This window comes from Epinephelus lanceolatus, chromosome 10, assembly GCF_041903045.1.
Source record: "Epinephelus lanceolatus isolate andai-2023 chromosome 10, ASM4190304v1, whole genome shotgun sequence".
Taxonomy (NCBI): domain Eukaryota; kingdom Metazoa; phylum Chordata; class Actinopteri; order Perciformes; family Serranidae; genus Epinephelus; species Epinephelus lanceolatus.
The window spans coordinates 34,220,275-34,237,791 of NC_135743.1; the positions used below are offsets into that span (position 1 = coordinate 34,220,275).

Consider the following 17,517-nt stretch of genomic DNA (forward strand, 5'->3'; position numbering starts at 1 on the left):
TCTGTCCGTAGGTGCACGCACCGGAACTGAACAATGGGGTGATAAATGCCTGCTTTCTCCTACTCTTCAAAGATCTGATCAAGTTATATGCCTGCTACAACGACGGCATCATTAACCTGCTAGGTAAAGAATCACTGCTTTCACTTTAGGATTCATTGGATAATCGATGAACAAAAAGTACCTGTAAAGGATAAGGCTGAGGTTATAACATAAACATTTTGTTTTATTTTCAACAAATGCCATAAGAAAAAACAAAACCATAATGTTTTAGTAGGTCTCATACTTTACATCATTCCTACTCTTGTCTGTTGCACTCAGCTTCAAGACAAGAAATACCTTTAAAAACAGGTTGCAAATATAGTTCTATTTTTAAAAAAGTGAAGTTATTTTCTTAAACAGCTGAGGACTGTACTTTTTAGCCAACGTTATTCAAACAGAAGTTAATGATGCATTTGTTGGGGACTATTTTTAGCCGCAGGTTTGGTGCCCTAGAGACTATTTACGGCTGCAGAACACTGTATGTATTTGTTTTTTAAGTTTTGAACACCAGTGAAGCTGAGAGCTAAGATAAGATACATATCAGGCTTTGACTACACAGGCAATACTAGTTAGTAGGGGTGTAACAACACATTGATCTGGATCGATGTATCAATTCAGTGATCAACAATCCAGAATCACCGATGCAAAGTTAAAACATTGGTGCATGTCATCATCTTTAAGATAGGCCTATGCCTTTATCTTGAAACTCCAATGGCACGTTTGTGTAACCATTTCTGTCTGAGCACATCTCTTTCCGAAACTTTCAAACAGCGTTAGCAGCCTAGTGCCAGGCAGGTAATGAGAAGCAGCCCAGTGAGGAAGCCAATGAGGATATTTACTGATATTGTTTCATATTGATCACTGGCCCCTGAATTGAATCAAACTGAAATCATATCGTGGCAGACTTTGTGATACCAGGAAATATTGCATCATTGTCCAAAGAGTCGAAATGATATTGTGTCATTGGTGATTGTTGGTTTTGGTCTTTTCAAGGGATTTGGTAATGAAAAGAAAAACACAGAATATCACCAGCGGAACTTAAAGATTCACATTTCATGATCTCTCTTTTATTCAGAAAAGTTTTTCCAGATGAAGAGAAGCCAGTGTAAAGACGGACTGGAGATCTACAAAAGATTCCTGACACGAATGACTCGGGTTTCAGAATTCTTCAAAATTGCTGAGGTAGCCTGCAGAGCACATTATGTCAGTGAATAGCAGCTAAATATTAAACCACTCTGTAACTGTTGCATTGACACGTCCCTCTCTTTTTTACAGCAAGTGGGAATAGACAAAAATGACATACCTGAACTCACTCAGGTAAGATCGCCTCAGACTTTTCCTGACCTGTATTTACTTTCAATGAATTGTTGTTACTGGATCTCTTCAGTTTTTTAGGCTCCATACTAACTGAGCATGTCAGTACTGAGTTTTTTCTAACTGTACTGCATGTCCGTCTGTTTTTTCCTCCTGCTGTGTTCACCATTCTTGCTCCTCTTTAATAATAATCAGACATTCACAGGCAGCTACACTATGTGGTAGAAAGGAGGCATATCCCACTGTGCCCTATGTGCACTTCCATTCTCCATGCACCCAACGATCTGTGGTTGTCTGGTGATTGACGGCCCCTGTGCCCTCCTTCTCTTTTCACTTCCAGAGATGCAGATTGATCATTCAGGCTGAGAGTGTGAGTAGTGAGCACAGAGCTAGCTTTGGGGAGCAAACAGCTTAGGGAAGGTTAACATCTGAACTCTCTTTGAGTGCCCTGAATTGAAGCACACTGCACAGAGCAAGTGCACACCCGGCAGACAGACATCAGGCGCTCTGATGAAGTGGGATGATGTGACTGGAAGAGCTGACTGGATAAGCTGTGATATGCTGAGCAATGCTGCTGACCAGGCGGCTGTTTTCTGCTGCTAGGACTCTGAGCTAAACATAGTTTTAGTTCAACAACTGTATAAAGGCACAGCAGATTGTTATGCTCAAATTGCGCTAAAGAGTTTCCATAACAGATATAGAGTCACTGTAAAGATACCTTTTGCCTTTTTTGATATCTGATTTTTGGGTCACTGACCAATTAAAGTGATTCCCATGATGAGAAACCTGATTTCTCCCATTGGTTCCTGAATGACTGAGTCTACTGAACTGTGTTCTGTTGTGGAAACTCTATACCCATCTAACATTTGTATGTGGGGCCCATGTGGGTAGTAAATGAGCTCAAAAACGGGCCCTGAATGGGTCCAAGGGTTCCATAATGGCATCATGCCAATTGCCCACATGGGTGGTTTTACTCAAATGGGCCCAAGATAAGATGCCCATTTTGAGCCCATTTTCACGTAGTGCCCAGGTAGCCGTATCATAACCCATGTGGGGCCAACTTGGGGAAATCCACCCATGTGGGCAAGTGGCATGGGGCCATTATGAAACCAATGGGCAATCCCATACAGAGCCCATTTTTAAGCTCATTTACTAACCACATGGGGCCCACGTACAATGTTGACTGGTTAGCTAATGTTATCTTTTCAGACATGGCAGTATGGATGATTTGCATGAAAAGCATGCTGTAATGCTTTCTGATTAAACTCAGGTTGACAGATCACAGAGAGCTAATGGCATAAAACAGATCTGCACCATGCTTAATGGACCATACTGTAATAATGGCAGTTGTAGTGCAGAGTATTTGAAGGGGGTGTTGGATCTCCAGAACCAATTATATTCATTAATTGAAGTCAATTTTGTCAAAGCCTTGTTGTCATGTTTAAAGAGATGCAAAATCAGTCAAAGCTAAGCACCAGATTTATGTTAGTTTATTGGATGTGTGGCCAAAATATAGATATAGTTTGATGTTTTGATACATATGTTTATTTGCTTTCTTGCCAAAAGTTTGCTGAAAAGATTTATACCACTCTTATGTATGTACCCTATGCTAAATGTGAAGAGTCAGCAGGTGGTTAGCTTAGCTAAGCATTAACACTTGATACAGGGGAAGCAGTTAGCTTGGTTCTGTAAAACTTCAGTAAACTAAGATATTATATTTTCTGTTTAATCTGTGCAAAAATTATTGTATATTACAACTATTTGTGGTTTTCTTGGAATTTATTTGCTGCACTGATCTGCGTAGTTCCAGTCGTAATGGTAAGCTTAGCTAATCAGCTGCCAGCAGTAGCTTCATATTTATTGTACAGACATAGGAGAGGTAGGCTAGCTTTCAATCATATTATCTAATGCACAGCCAAAAAAGCAAATAAACACGATAGTAGGGTAAGATGGGGCCGGGGGCATCCTTCCCCATCTTACCCTGCATGTTGCTCGCTTATAGAGTTACTTGAGTTTTGACTATTTCCTTACTTTTCCTCAAGCTATCATGTATTCTTTTGCATCAGTCCCACCTTCAGCAAAGTTCTTAAAAGCATTTGAATAACAGATACAACCCCGGCAGATGGCATTAAACCTGATGAAGTGCTGGTGCCAAGACATTTTGTAATTTCTGCCTCTTTAGTGATGGATTTCTTTTGGATTTTTGACTAATTATTATTAGTTCAAAATACCCTTGATGTCTTTTTATGACATTTTTCCTGTTATCACAGTCCTGCAGCAGGTCATGACGCTGTTAACTGGCACATGTTTCCATTAAAATTTCCTACGCTAGAAAAGCATGTGTTGACATGCTCGTTGGATTTTAGCATGAAGCTGAGCTCTGTGTGTTGGATTTGGGGTTAACAGCAGTGTGAAATGCTGATAACTGTCAAAACGTCTGTGCTAGCATGATAAAATGAAACATAAACTAGAAATAATACTAGGTCAGTGACCCCTTTTTGAATGTTGCTACAATTCTTCTTCGCCGTCTAGCCAGTGCACAGCAGTGTTTAGCAGTGATACCCTGCCATGAATTAGGAGGATAACATGATTAATCTTCACAGCCTAACCTATATATCTCAGAGGCACCTGTCTTTAAAAAAGAGAGCTAAGCAAACTATATCAATCTCCCAGATCCCTCAAACTATAGTGGATTAATCTCAGTCTCAGCCACCAATTTCAGCTCTTATCCCCCTCCAGGAGGAATTACATCAGCACAAACAAGACAGAATAATATTACCATCTGACTGACTTTGTAGAAGTGTTATGTCATCACTAATGTACACTTGCGTGCTGTTTTTTAAAGCAGTGAGTAGATGTAGGAAACACACTGATGCCAAAGTCTGTCGTATCAGATCATATTGAGATGGTTCAGCAACTTCTCCCGTTATGCCTCAGAGTTCCATTGATAGAGGTGTTGTATCTGTCCTTGTCTGCAAAACAGCCGTCTTTGTTCTCGGTGGTGAGGACAGACACTTTATAGTCTCTGGATGATAAATGTTCTCCCTCTCTGTCCATGCCAAGATATAATAATGATGAGCCTCTCTGCCTTGTTGGTCTCTCAAAGTTTTAGGGATGATAGACTACACAGCTTTAAATGGATAGATCCAGGCAAAAGAGCAGGGAATTAAGGAAAGTGAATTAGTGACTTATTTTATTGGCTGAATTAGCTTTGACCTCTCTTAATAAGCCTGCTGGATATTGTACGATCCTTTTTACTGCATGTCTGGAGGTGATAATGTCCCTTTTAGCCTGGTTGAGCATGCAGTTTGCATCGTGGCTGGCTGCAACATCGTTCTCTCTATTAGCATTGAAATGAAACCTTTTTCTGTTTTCTTTGCTGTTTTAGCAGTAATTGTTTGGGTTTGGGTTGTTCTTCTTTTTCTTTTGTATCCTGCTTTATCCCCCACTTGACTTTTGGAAACTCGATGCTATGGACACATTTGGTTGGTACTCAAAAAACAATAACAGCCCTGGTCTGGGCTTTGTGTTATATTTATATTGTTGTGAAGTGCAAAAAACAGCTTATAAAGACAAATGCACAAGTTCACAGGAAGGTCACAATTTTGCAATATTGTGTAGGCAAAAAAATGGCAGGTTTTTTTAGACGTTGGAATTTAAGGCCCAAATGAAAGTGGCATTTTGTAAAGCATCAGTTTTCTTTCCTGTAGACAGTCACGCACAGTTTTGGAATTTGCAAGCAGGTTTTGTTACACTACAGTTGGCATGAATATGTGAGTACCAGCTGGATAGCAGTTTCAGTTAAAATCACGATTCAAAATACTTTGGCCAAGAGGTAGCATGTAGCTACTCCAAAAATAGCAAATCATCTAGCCCTGAATCCAGTGACAGACTGAAGTGAGAGAGATGAATGAATCGGAGAATAGAGTGAAGTGTTCTAAGAGTCAGTGCTGTCAAGTCAATGTTGATTTCATTATTCTTAGTAACTGCACAAATGAGATGATTATCAGTGCACCAGCAGAAGACCATGATCTCACAGTAACTATCAGGATAATAGGCACCTGGAGATGTACGGTTGTGACATCAATCTGGCAAATCACGAGATGTTGATTTGGTAAGGGCACAGCATATGTTACATACCCTCAATATACAAGCTCTTAAAAATTCGTATTTCAAGAGGAGATGTGACTTAGTAAGCACTTAACTCAAATGTGATGGATAGGAATAACCCAGTTCTTCAGCATCTCTATTTGACTGTGTGCTCCACTGTATTCTGTCGTGCATTACAGTCAGTATTATCAGCCCTCTCTGACCATACTCAGCTTGTATAATGTGTTTGAGCTCGTTCTGATGACAGTGTAAGTCCCCATGGTCTCAACCTCTCTTTATTATTCTGCAGGCCCCCGAAAGTCTTCTGGAGTCCCTGGAGACTCACCTTAACACGCTGGAGGGAAAGAAGCCGTAAGTAGTTCAATATATTGTCATCTGAGTAGCAACACAAAGCTGAGGCTTCAGTAGTCCTGTAATTATACAGTTTAATGCTTCTTGCAATGAGAAAAGCCATGTCTGTAGTGATTTGGCCTCAGGGTAGCATTGCAGCTCAACATGCACCTGGGCTGGTTTGGTGGGATAACAGATTTAGCACTTCCTATGTGGCCTGTTTGATCTTTGATGAGTGTTGCATCAGCGACTATCTTCATTATCTCCCTGCTATTCCCTGTTAATTCTCTAACATGTTATTTCCTCTGTCTTTACACATCTCAGAGAGGATAAGTAAGTATTCTCTGTCATGAGAAAAGGACTTAAATATTGTTTTACCATTATATGCATTGATGAATAATTGTTTTTTTTGTTGTTCTATTTAGGTTACAGTTTTTAGTGATTGTATAAAAATGTCATCTGAGAAAACAGCTGACATTTGTATGGCTGTGTACCAAAATTCTGTCTAAGATGCACTTCTGTAGAAAGCACACTTTTTAATTTATTCTGTAATCATTATGTTCATATTTGTGACCGAACATAATCTGCATCATTGTTGTCATGTGCATACAGTGCAATGACAGGTCTCGTGTTTTAACTGCTGTCATTACTAACATATTCATCTTTGTTATCATCTTACTGTACAGTGGGCCCTGACTTTTACAAAGCTTTAGACGCATGTCATTCAGAAACATTCAGCTCTTACTTTGTGCCTGTAATGTTGAAAAGTAAAGCTTTGTAGAAGCAGAACAGGGGCCAGGATGCTATTACTCAGCAGTGCAGCGTGGGTCCATTAATTGCAGATGTTTACTAAATGGAATTGCTTTGAAATGCTGCCCGCCTGAAAACACCAAAGTGATACTTAAGCTGTCACTTTGCCTCCCATCTCAGTAACAGCCATTATGTTTCAGCATGTACATCATTTAACTCTTTAACTCATGTGCTATCATTGTTTTTGCAGGTCGCCCACTAAGGTAAGCTATGTTTCATGATAATCATAATGTCGTGGTGATTATGGTCTTGTGTTCAGTGTCACGGCACAATTATTGAGAGCTTTACAGAACGGTATATAAACAAGTAAAAACTGTAAACGCTTAATACGACTTTAAACTTCACCCTTAACAGTTCCTACTACAGACAGGTAGTGATTCATTGTGAATTCATGTGTTAAAAAGCTGTTGAATCACATCAGCTTACATAACCGTGTTGGTCACCACGTTACCGGGGGTCTTTCTCTGTAGCAGGATGCAACAGCCAACAACAGCTCGCCGGCTGCTGCCGCTGCACCGGCCAAGCCTGCGCCTCCCGCTCATGCCGGCGGGCCCCCTGCCCGCCCCGGGCCGCCTGCCAAACCTCCTCCACCCTCTATAACCCCAACTGCACCAGCCCCCGCCACTACCACTACCAGCAAGTAAGAGTCACTCAACAATATTACAGAGTGTTTGAACTGAGCTGCATCAATATCTGAGCATCAATATTACATTAGAAATGGATTGCCTCTGTCAACACGCCCTTTCTCTTTCTCTTCCTCTTTGTGTTCAGTGCTCTTGATGATGGCTTCTTGTTGGACCTAGACCCCATGTCCTCATCAGCAAGGGGAGCTACAGCCCCCTCCACCATGACTGGATGGGGAGGTGAGGACTTCTGCTCTGTCTGTAATGAACAGATAAAAGACCTGCCCTCCTTAGTTACTATGGCTCCTCAGACATATGCAGTTTATAATGATAGCTATTTATTTTGAAACTGTGGGTCCTCAATTTCAGAAAGAGGCAGACAAAAGCAGCTTCTGATTTCAAGCTGGCGACGCCTATTTTGCCTCAGAAATAACAGCTATAGCCAATAGATTTGATCAGCTGTAGCTAGCTAGATGATTAAGCTAATGTTAACACCATGAGTTGGTTGAAAAGACCATATAAATTTGGAATGTTTCCTTCACATTGTTAGCATTTTCAGATAGTAGGTTTTTACTTTTAACATTACAAGAGAAAATGCTTTTAGCACCCAGGAGCAGCTTTCACTGGAAATACAACACAAGGTTTATTTTGTCTAACTTAACCTCTCACGCTACATAATAAGTTATGGTAAAGGTATACTGCTTGGATTCAGAAGTAACACTTGATCACAATTGTCAGCGGGCAGTCCTACAATGATTCCTATGATATCTAACAATTTAGTGCCCTACAAACGGCATTGTCACATAATGTAGGCTACTTAATGTAAAGCTTCCTGCTTAACACAAAGTGGTAGGTTTATGCAAGTAAAGTTACGTAGACAAACCTTAAAATAATAATGTTTAAGTTCACTTGGTTTCACAGGGGACATAATCACTGTCTCCTGGGGAAAAGTCCTGAGTTTATTTGACCCATCCACTACCCCAACATGTCTCCTTAGGCCCTGATCACACAGAAAGTGTTTTAGCAGCTGAAGGCGGCTTTTTGTAATTGTTTTTAATGAGAATGAAGGTATTTGTGTTGCAGCGCACCTTGTGTTTCTGTGCTCCAGGCGCCTGGCGCTTTTGCCAGAGCGCTCTGAACTCCTCGTGTACAAACTTCAACTCAGAGCAGAAAAGCACTCCGCGTCATCTCTTTTGTTGTCATGTTTTTTCCCATTGTCCAATTGGATGATTTGAGAGGCGGGCCTTCTGTGGTGGTCACAACAAGTTAACAGTTGGTAAACAATGGAGGAGAAACTGGTGGTAGAGGTTGCTGGATACCCAGAGCTGTACGTCCCAACGATAGACAGTAGGTTGTTAAACTGCCCCTAAGTTATCCTAAAATATGCATGGTTACAGCCATCACTGAGGCGAAGCTCCTGGACCAACTGGTGGTACTCCCTGTGACCCACCCTCTTTTTTTAGGGTCTCACGTACCCACACAGATCTCCGTTTCCCAGTGCCCAACAAACTATTTACTGACAGCCTCTCATTTTCAACCAGATCATTAGGTTAGAATAAGGAGGTGGTGGGGTGGTTGCCTGGCAACAATAAAAAGGCCTAGCAAGCTTTTTTTTACCAGTAGCATTCAATTTTTAAAAAAAAGCATTGCAGTTTGGCAACCTGCAAAATGCTTTCTGTGTGATCGGGGTTTTATGCAGTTTTGCTCTTTATACTACTTCTTTCTTTGCACCTGTCAGCATGTTGGTCACCTGATCACAGCCTTCCTAATTACATAAGTTATACACACACTACTGGCAGATTACATGGGTTATTAAATTCTGGGGCATTACTTTTCATAGGTATACATACGAATAGTGCATGAGAATGGCCTGCTACTGTAGATAGCCTAATAAGCTAGTTAGCGGGACATTCTAACAGTTATAGTTAGCTCATAAACATAAAATGTGTGATTTCTTTTGAAGCTAAAAAGAGATTGGCCTGCACTTTAATGTGTTTACAAAAATAAATATCAGTAAATGCAGCGTATTTAATTGACTTAAATTCCATCAAATGCAAATGGACCATGCTGATGTTTTGGATGTCTCATCCCATTAACAAACCTTTTTAGTTTACATTACTGTGGATCATTTTCCAAAGCATACAATGAGTTGAGGTCCCTGCAGAGTGATTTTAATATCACAGTAAAATTAATGGAAACCAACTGCTGCTCAGCAGAGGCAGAAGGAAGGGAATCAATTTAAAAACATATGGTATGCTTTGGAGAATGATTGGTGGTAATATCAAATATATAAAGAACAGTTTCAGAACGTTCTGAAACGTTCTGACTCTGTATAAAGGAGTGGTACCCTCTTTGATGCTTTTTATGAGTCAGTGTGGTTTAAATTACAGAACATTTCCATTATTAAGCTGCTGTTGCTCTTTGGCATCCTCTTTGTTTATCCCCACATCTCCACTGGAGAGATACCCTGAAGATGGCCACAATCCAACTGTAGCCTTTCAAAGACTAAATTACATTAAGGAGCTTTTAGCTTTATTGGGCTTTACCATTGGTCCATGGCTGCTTTTTTCTGGCTTGTTCTCTATAATGTTGGCAGCTTGCAAATTAAAGATTTTTGAATTTCATTAGATCATCTCCATACTCATAATTCATTCTCTCTCACCTGTCTCTCTCTGTCTTTCTGTCTGTTGTGCAGATCTCTTGGCTGAGGGTGAGTACTGTTGTCACAGACAGAATAGGAGGTATTTCTGCAGGCACTTGATTTTTCATCACTTGGCTTTCTACCTCAAGTTCTCATTGTCTTTGTGTCAAGTTATTTTCACCTTTAGCACCTCTAAGCCTGTCTTTTTTCCATTTTTCAGTCTCTTTGACACTGCCGTCTTTCTTCCTTCTCCTTTTATCTCCTATTTCTCTCTCGGGGGTTGTGACTGGGTCGTGGCATTTGGATTACGGGGTTTATCCACATAGCAACTCCGGCTGCCACTGATGAAGCCTCTGAAGCTCTCCTAGCAGAGGGAGGGTCTGCTGCCGCTGATGCTGGTGATGCAGCGGCTGCTGCCCCTGCAGCTCCCGCAGCCAAAGCCGCTGCTGCTGCTGCTCCCGCTGCAGCTGCAGCCGCACCGGCGCCCGCCTCGCTGCCTGTCTCAGCTCCCGCCTCTTCCGCAGACATGGACCTATTTGGAGGTCAGTCTGGTTCGAGCATAGAATGTAGAGCAGGATACACAGCACGGCAGCTTTGCCTGCTTATCTACGACGATCTCCTTTATCATAAAGTTGTTAACTGGTTTCCTGTTGTATAAAGCTAAAGAGGATTGGAATTGAATTATCACTTCTAAAACTTTGCATTGCAAGCACTAATATAAAACCTCAAAAAGCCTACAGGCTTATGCCCTATCAGATTACATTGTTTATGTTATACATACATTGTTTATGAGATATCTAAAAAATGTGGCAAATCTAAAGGGGCCTGCAGTTTTTGATGCAACAAGAAAACTTTGTAGAAACCTGAAAAGCCTGTTAGAAACAAGTACATTAGTGTACATTAGGACATTTCAGTAAGGAGATGGCACTATAGCCCCAGTTTGTGCTTCTCATGTATAACCATTACATTTCAGTCTAACAGCTAAACATCTGAATTTCAAAAGGTTATTACAATCTTTTAACAGCTTAGAGGGTTATTTAATACCTCATACTGCTGTTTGAAGGTATTTCCAGAAACCTTTAAGACTCTTTTTACCATCTGGATGAAGTGAATCTGCTGCATAAAAACAATTTTTAACATGTTTCCCAAGTTGGGACTGTATTTCTACTACTTTCTATGACATACTGTATGCCCTTGCTCTTTTTGCAAAGCACAAACTATTAATATAAAATAATGGAAATATAAATTATTGGAAAGAAACACAGATAGATGCCAAAATATACCAAGGCAGTGAAATACTTTTGCATTTGGTTGAATAAGGCTTTGAGGATTCTGGAAATATATTCAGAACAGAAGTAAGTATTTTTTAAATGACCTTCTGGGCTTAAAAAAAAAGAATTAAAAATTGACAGCTATATGTGTCAGAAAATCAGATGCTTATTGCTGTGACTCAAACGTAATGCTTTATCCTCACCGTTTTCTAATATTTTTACATCCTGCTTTGTTAAGCTTTCCCACACTCTGTTTTGTGTTGAGCACAGAACAAACTGTTTATCATTTGTGGCACATCCCAAAAATATGAGCCAGTGTTGTGGATTAGTCTGGGTTTATTCAAGGCTGCACAATTGCAACAAAACACTAATGAGTTTTGACATTGAACATTCATCTGAGTGTTTTGTCATAATCATGTGCACCTCAAGAAACCCACTGTAACGTAATTAATCCGCTGTTATGACTCATATATTGGGGATTTGTTGCTTTTGCTTTTTCTGTTTATCACCCTTAATGATTTTTTCCCCTAATGGCTTACTAACAGTTTCATAAATATGTCAAGACGATGAGTAGCCAGTTATTTACTTGATGATATTTTGGCTTTGTTATATTAACTTCAACTCTAACATTTGAAAAGTATCTGTTGAAAAGAGTTTCTTTGCCAAAGAGAGACTTTGCCTTGTCCATCCCTGACCTTGACATTTTCCCTCTTGTCACAGAGTACAAATAACTTGTGACAACTTACCTCATTTCACCAGCCTGCACAGGTGGTGCACTCACTGAATGCAGCATTATGCAGCCCTTCAAAACTCGTCGTGTGACTGATGCTACGATCAGATCATTGACTGGGCTGCATATTTCTTGTATTCTCTGCTTTTTCCTAATGCTGACCTCTCATTTTTGTTTCCTGTCCGTTCCATCTGTTGACTCATCTTTTGTTCTTTACATCCATGTGTCTGTTGGGTGTTACGTTTTGCGTTTGCGTTCCGGCTGTTTCGTCTGCAATACCCTAGATGCGTTTGCACCTTCCCCAGGAGACGGTCCTGCTGCCGTGGCTGCGGGCCCCGCTGCTGATGCATTTGGTGGATCTGGTGGGTGACAAAACAGCTTTTTCCTGCAAGTGTGTGTGTGTATGGATATGGATATGGATACAGCTATGTGTGAATGTGAAAGCTGTTGCTTTTATTATATCACAGCTGCTTCTGCTTTCATAGGAGACAGTAGAACAAACATGTGCCCTCAGGGCCTACTGTCTCACCCCAAATCCTGCTCTAATGCCCCAGTCATGAACCCTCTCCTTCTTCATCTCAACTACTCTTCTCCTCCAATTATTCACCCAGTGAATATTGCAGTAAAAAGCACAGTGCAGCTATTAACTATACTGTAGTCCACAAATGAATACCATTTGTTTTAATAACCTAACACTGATACTCCTTGATATTGATAATGATGATCATCATATTAATCATTGTCATCAATATTTGAATGTTTTCTTTATTAATATCTTGTTTTAGTCTCTCTCTTTGGCCTTGTACAGTACAGGCCAAAAGTTTGGACACACCTTCTCATTCAATGCGTTTTCTTTATTTTCATGACTATTTACATTGTAGATTCTCACTGAAGGCATCAAAACTATGAATGAACACATGTGGAGTTATGTACTTAACAAAAAAAGGTGAAATAACTGAAAACATGTTTTATATTCTAGTTTCTTCAAAATAGCCACCCTTTGCTCTGATTACTGCTTTGCACACTCTTGGCATTCTCTCCATGAGCTTCAAGAGGTAGTCACCTGAAATGGTTTCCACTTCACAGGTGTGCCTTATCAGGGTTAATTAGTGAATTTCTTGCTTTATCAATGGGGTTGGGACCATCAGTTGTGTTGTGCAGAAGTCAGGTTAATACACAGCCGACGGCCCTATTGGACAACTGTTAAAATTCATATTATGGCAAGAACCAATCAGCTAACTAAAGAAAAACAAGTGGCCATCATTACTTTAAGAAATGAAGGTCAGTCAGTCCGGAAAATTGCAAAAACTTTAAATGTGTCCCCAAGTGGAGTCGCAAAAACCATCAAGCGCTACAACGAAACTGGCACACATGAGGACCGACCCAGGAAAGGAAAACCAAGAGTCACCTCTGCTTCTGAGGATAAGTTCATCCGAGTCACCAGCCTCAGAAATCGCAAGTTAACAGCAGCTCAGATCAGAGACCAGATGAATGCCACACAGAGTTCTAGCAGCAGACCCATCTCTAGAACAGCTGTTAAGAGGAGACTGCGCGAATCAGGCCTTCATGGTCAAATAGCTGCTAGGAAACCACTGCTAAGGAGAGGCAACAAGCAGAAGAGATTTGTTTGGGCCAAGAAACACAAGGAATGGACATTAGACCAGTGGAAATCTGTGCTTTGGTCTGATGAGTCCAAATTTGAGATCTTTGGTTCCAACCGCCGTGTCTTTGTGAGACGCAGAAAAGGTGAACGGATGGATTCCACATGCCTGGTTCCCACTGTGAAGCATGGAGGAGGAGGTGTGATGGTGTGGGGGTGTTTTGCTGGTGACACTGTTGGGGATTTATTCAAAATTGAAGGCACACTGAACCAGCATGGCTACCACAGCATCCTGCAGCGACATGCCATCCCATCCGGTTTGCGTTTAGTTGGACGATCATTTATTTTTCAACAGGACAATGACCCCAAACACACCTCCAGGCTGTGTAAGGGCTATTTGACCAAGAAGGAGAGTGATGGAGTGCTGCGGCAGATGACCTGGCCTCCACAGTCACCGGACCTGAACCCAATCGAGATGGTTTGGGGTGAGCTGGACCGCAGAGTGAAGGCAAAGGGGCCAACAAGTGCTAAACACCTCTGGGAACTCCTTCAAGACTGTTGGAAAACCATTTCAGGTGACTACCTCTTGAAGCTCATGGAGAAAATGCCAAGAGTGTGCAAAGCAGTAATCAGAGCAAAGGGTGGCTATTTTGAAGAAACTAGAATATAAAACATGTTTTCAGTTATTTCACCTTTTTTTGTAAAGTACATAACTCCACATGTGTTCATTCATAGTTTTGATGCCTTCAGTGAGAATCTACAATGTAAATAGTCATGAAAATAAAGAAAACACATTGAATGAGAAGGTGTGTCCAAATTTTTGGCCTGTACTGTATATATGACAGGACAGTGACTGGAGCAATCAATGTAATGTCAGTGCTTTTTTCCCTCTCACAAATAGCTTTTTTAAATAAATGTAATGTACTTTTGTAGCTTTACAGTACACCTAGTTTGCACTTAGCATACTAACCACAGCAGTAACAGAAACAGTTGCAGTTTATTTAATATGCTTCGCCATTAACTTAAGTCTGTGCCCACACCTGACCTCATATTTAACCTGTGTAGAAAGGACCAGGTTTTTAAACTTTTCCTATTGGTAAACTTACCGTTACAGTAATGACAACATATGAAGGCTCTTAAATAACCCACGTGTCCCCTACATCTCCAGTGTTTCATGTTATCTCTGGAAAACACATTTTTACAGACAGTCATGGTTACCAGAGGATGAATCCTACTGACTTTGGTGAGTCCCTGACTTTTCATGTGGCGCCATCAGTGGGATAAAATATTAATTTGACAAATACTTTGTTTTCTCATCTGCAAAACATTCACATCAGCTCCAGCTGCACTTTGTGTTTTGTGATAATTAGCCAATGTTAGAAAGCTGACACACAAAACTTGTCCAACATAAGCAGGTTAGCATAGTAATTGTGATTATATTAGCATGATGACTTTAGCATTTTGTCTCAAAGCACTGCTGTAGTAGCCTACAGCTTTACAGTCTTGTTTTCCTTTCATTCATTTTAAGTATAAAGAATTATTCAGGTCAAAATTTTGCTAAGGTTAAGTCAATTTAGAGAACCAAATAAGAAACAGAGATGTAATACATAAGCCCCTTTTCCACTGCACCACTGCTACTAACAACCACTTGCAGCTGACATTTGTATAATGGGAAAGGTTACAGTCGACATTCACGCTCAGATCAAATGACTCTGCTGTAGCCACAGGTATTTATTGGCTCCAATCGGCAGTGATGGGAATACAACACCCAGATGAACACCCTAATTTTAGCCCCTTTACTGGCAAAAAGCAACAACGCGCCACCACAGAATACCATTGGTCTTTGCCCAAGCAGTGCTCAAACGCTCCAAATTCCAAATAAGTCTGCACCAGGTTTGACAGAGGGACTGAATAAGTAAGAGATACATAAAAAGAAGTAACCACAGTAAAGTTGTCCATGGCCTCCATGCTGCTCTCTCCTGTTTAGTAATCCGTTTTATGGCTGGCCAGGACATCAAATGTAACACAATGACAAAAAAAAAAAAAACAGAAAGGCAAGGTCACCTGCATTAGAGGCGCATACATGGCTCTGGTCTACTGACGATGAGAAAGGAGTCTATAGCCTATTTTTAGCGGTATTTCCTGTGTCTAAAAAACCTGCTTACATGTGCTAATTTAAGTGGGAAAGGGGTAAAAGTAAAACTTTTTTGTTAAAAACAAGACGTCAGTCACATCAGAGAGCGTAAATTGCCACTGTTCAAAATGTTTATTTAGCTGACATGATTTTAATTGTTGCCTGGGTAATACCTGGTTAACACTGAGCTATTTCGTTGTAGCTAGCTCACTGTAGGTCTGTTGAAAGGTGAGCCAAGTAGAAACCAGTTTCTTTAATTACTTTTATTGTCATTTCATTCTTTTTCAGCGGCCCAGTATCATTAAACCTCATGTATGCCAACATGTTGGTATTATCACATAGCCAACAATGTACCAGGGACACGTGGATGATACGGGCGCTCTCATAAGGAAAAACTAATCAGCCATTGGGCCAGTCAACAAACCAAAAGTTGTTCTAAGACACCAGCTGTAGTCAGTTATTGAAGAATTGTTCCCCATTGTCTTTTGTGTGGAAGCAGTTCTGAAGTTAATAAGCAACTGTGTGCTTGGTTTACTTTGTTTGTGCCTAACCCTGATTTGGAGCTTCAGAGGCATCTTGTCTCACAAATATGCTTTTTACAGTGTTGTTGCTTTAACAAACCCTCAATCCCCCCTCCCCTTCCTCATCCACCCACCATCCCCTTCCCTTCTTCTCTAATCATAACCCCCCCTAACCCCTCAACACCACCCTCCTGTTGCTCTCCCTGAAGACCCCTTCGCTACGACAGAGGGGAGTGGGGACATTGCTCCAGAGCTGGACCTGTTCGCTATGATGCCCACCGACACGGGGGCCACCGCCATTACCCCTCCCACCTCTAGTGAGGCGCCGACCATCGTTGCCCCCATCGCTGCCCCCACTGCCCCCACCCCTTCTTCCACTACCACCACAACCACCATCGACACCACCACCACAGAGTCTGCAGCCGCTCCGACTCTAGATATCTTTGGTGGTAAAGTCCTCTCGCTCTCATTATGCCTCTCACTGCATTGCCCTGCATTATGACTGATGATGATGATGGTATTTATAATGATGATGACTGTGTTTTGCTCTTGCTAGTGGTGATGACGACAGTAGTGGCAATGATAATAACCTGCCCAGTCCCTACATTTCAGATTTGTTTTTTCTGTTTTCCATGATGCCTTTCCTGTAGATACAGATCATTTAATCAAGTTAATCAAGCATCTTGACTTCCTCTGCAAAACTGAAATAGTGAAAGTAGTAATCCACAATGACATGAATTATATGTGCTATTTTAAAAAGTAATCCATTTTTAATTGTTTGGGAACCAACATTCCCATGTTGATATATCTGTTTTTATTACCAGAGGTTGCTCAACTTGTTTTGATTATTAACCTAATACTAACTAACTGCCAAAACTTAGAGGGAAGAAAATTATTTTCTTCTCCCGCTTGTGATCAATAGTTTAGATACTGATAGCTGAGAATGCTGTATTGTAGCTTATGCACTTAAGTTAAAGGGGAATATTGCTCAATGTCAACTTCTGTATATGCTATGGGTTTCCTTCAAGTGCTCAGGTGTGATCCCACACGCATGACATGCAGGTTTGGTGAATTAGTGACTCCAAATTGCCCATTGAAAAGACCCCCAAGACCCTGCACAGAATAAGTGGGCATAGATAATTGATAGATGGACATGTGAAGTTTTTAGTTAGCAGATAGCAATGTTGGTCAGTCCTCCACTTTGGTCCAGATTGAAATCTCAGCAAGCTTTGTACTGATTAACATGAAATATTTGTAGATATTTATATTCTCCAGAGGATGAAGCATCTGACTTTCCGTGTAGCACCATCATCAGGTCAAAATTTGAATTTATCCAAACTTTGGTTTCGAACCAAATGCTTGCTACGCTTCAGACATTCCCCTGAGGCTCAGCT

The 17,517-nt window shown here is 40.8% G+C and overlaps 1 protein-coding gene across 12 annotated transcripts in view; it reads left to right on the forward strand.

Annotated features, from left to right (window-relative positions):
- snap91a (synaptosome associated protein 91a) overlaps positions 1–17,517 on the forward strand; it is a 70,647-nt gene that overhangs the window by 37,751 nt on the left and 15,379 nt on the right. For 6 of the 12 annotated variants that reach the window (XM_033640274.2, XM_078171952.1, XM_078171955.1 and 3 more), the window contains exons 6-16: positions 12–123; positions 1,115–1,221; positions 1,315–1,356; positions 5,753–5,814; positions 6,794–6,806; positions 7,074–7,243; positions 7,375–7,466; positions 9,922–9,936; positions 10,194–10,409; positions 12,153–12,230; positions 16,333–16,572. In XM_033640274.2, the coding sequence (XP_033496165.1) occupies positions 12–123; positions 1,115–1,221; positions 1,315–1,356; positions 5,753–5,814; positions 6,794–6,806; positions 7,074–7,243; positions 7,375–7,466; positions 9,922–9,936; positions 10,194–10,409; positions 12,153–12,230; positions 16,333–16,572 (1,147 nt within the window). Of the gene's footprint in view, positions 1–11; positions 124–1,114; positions 1,222–1,314; positions 1,357–5,752; positions 5,815–6,117; positions 6,807–7,073; positions 7,244–7,374; positions 7,467–9,921; positions 9,937–10,193; positions 10,410–12,152; positions 12,231–16,332; positions 16,573–17,517 lie in introns of those variants that run through there. The other 6 variants (XM_078171953.1, XM_078171954.1, XM_078171957.1 and 3 more) reach the window with 2 other exon arrangements.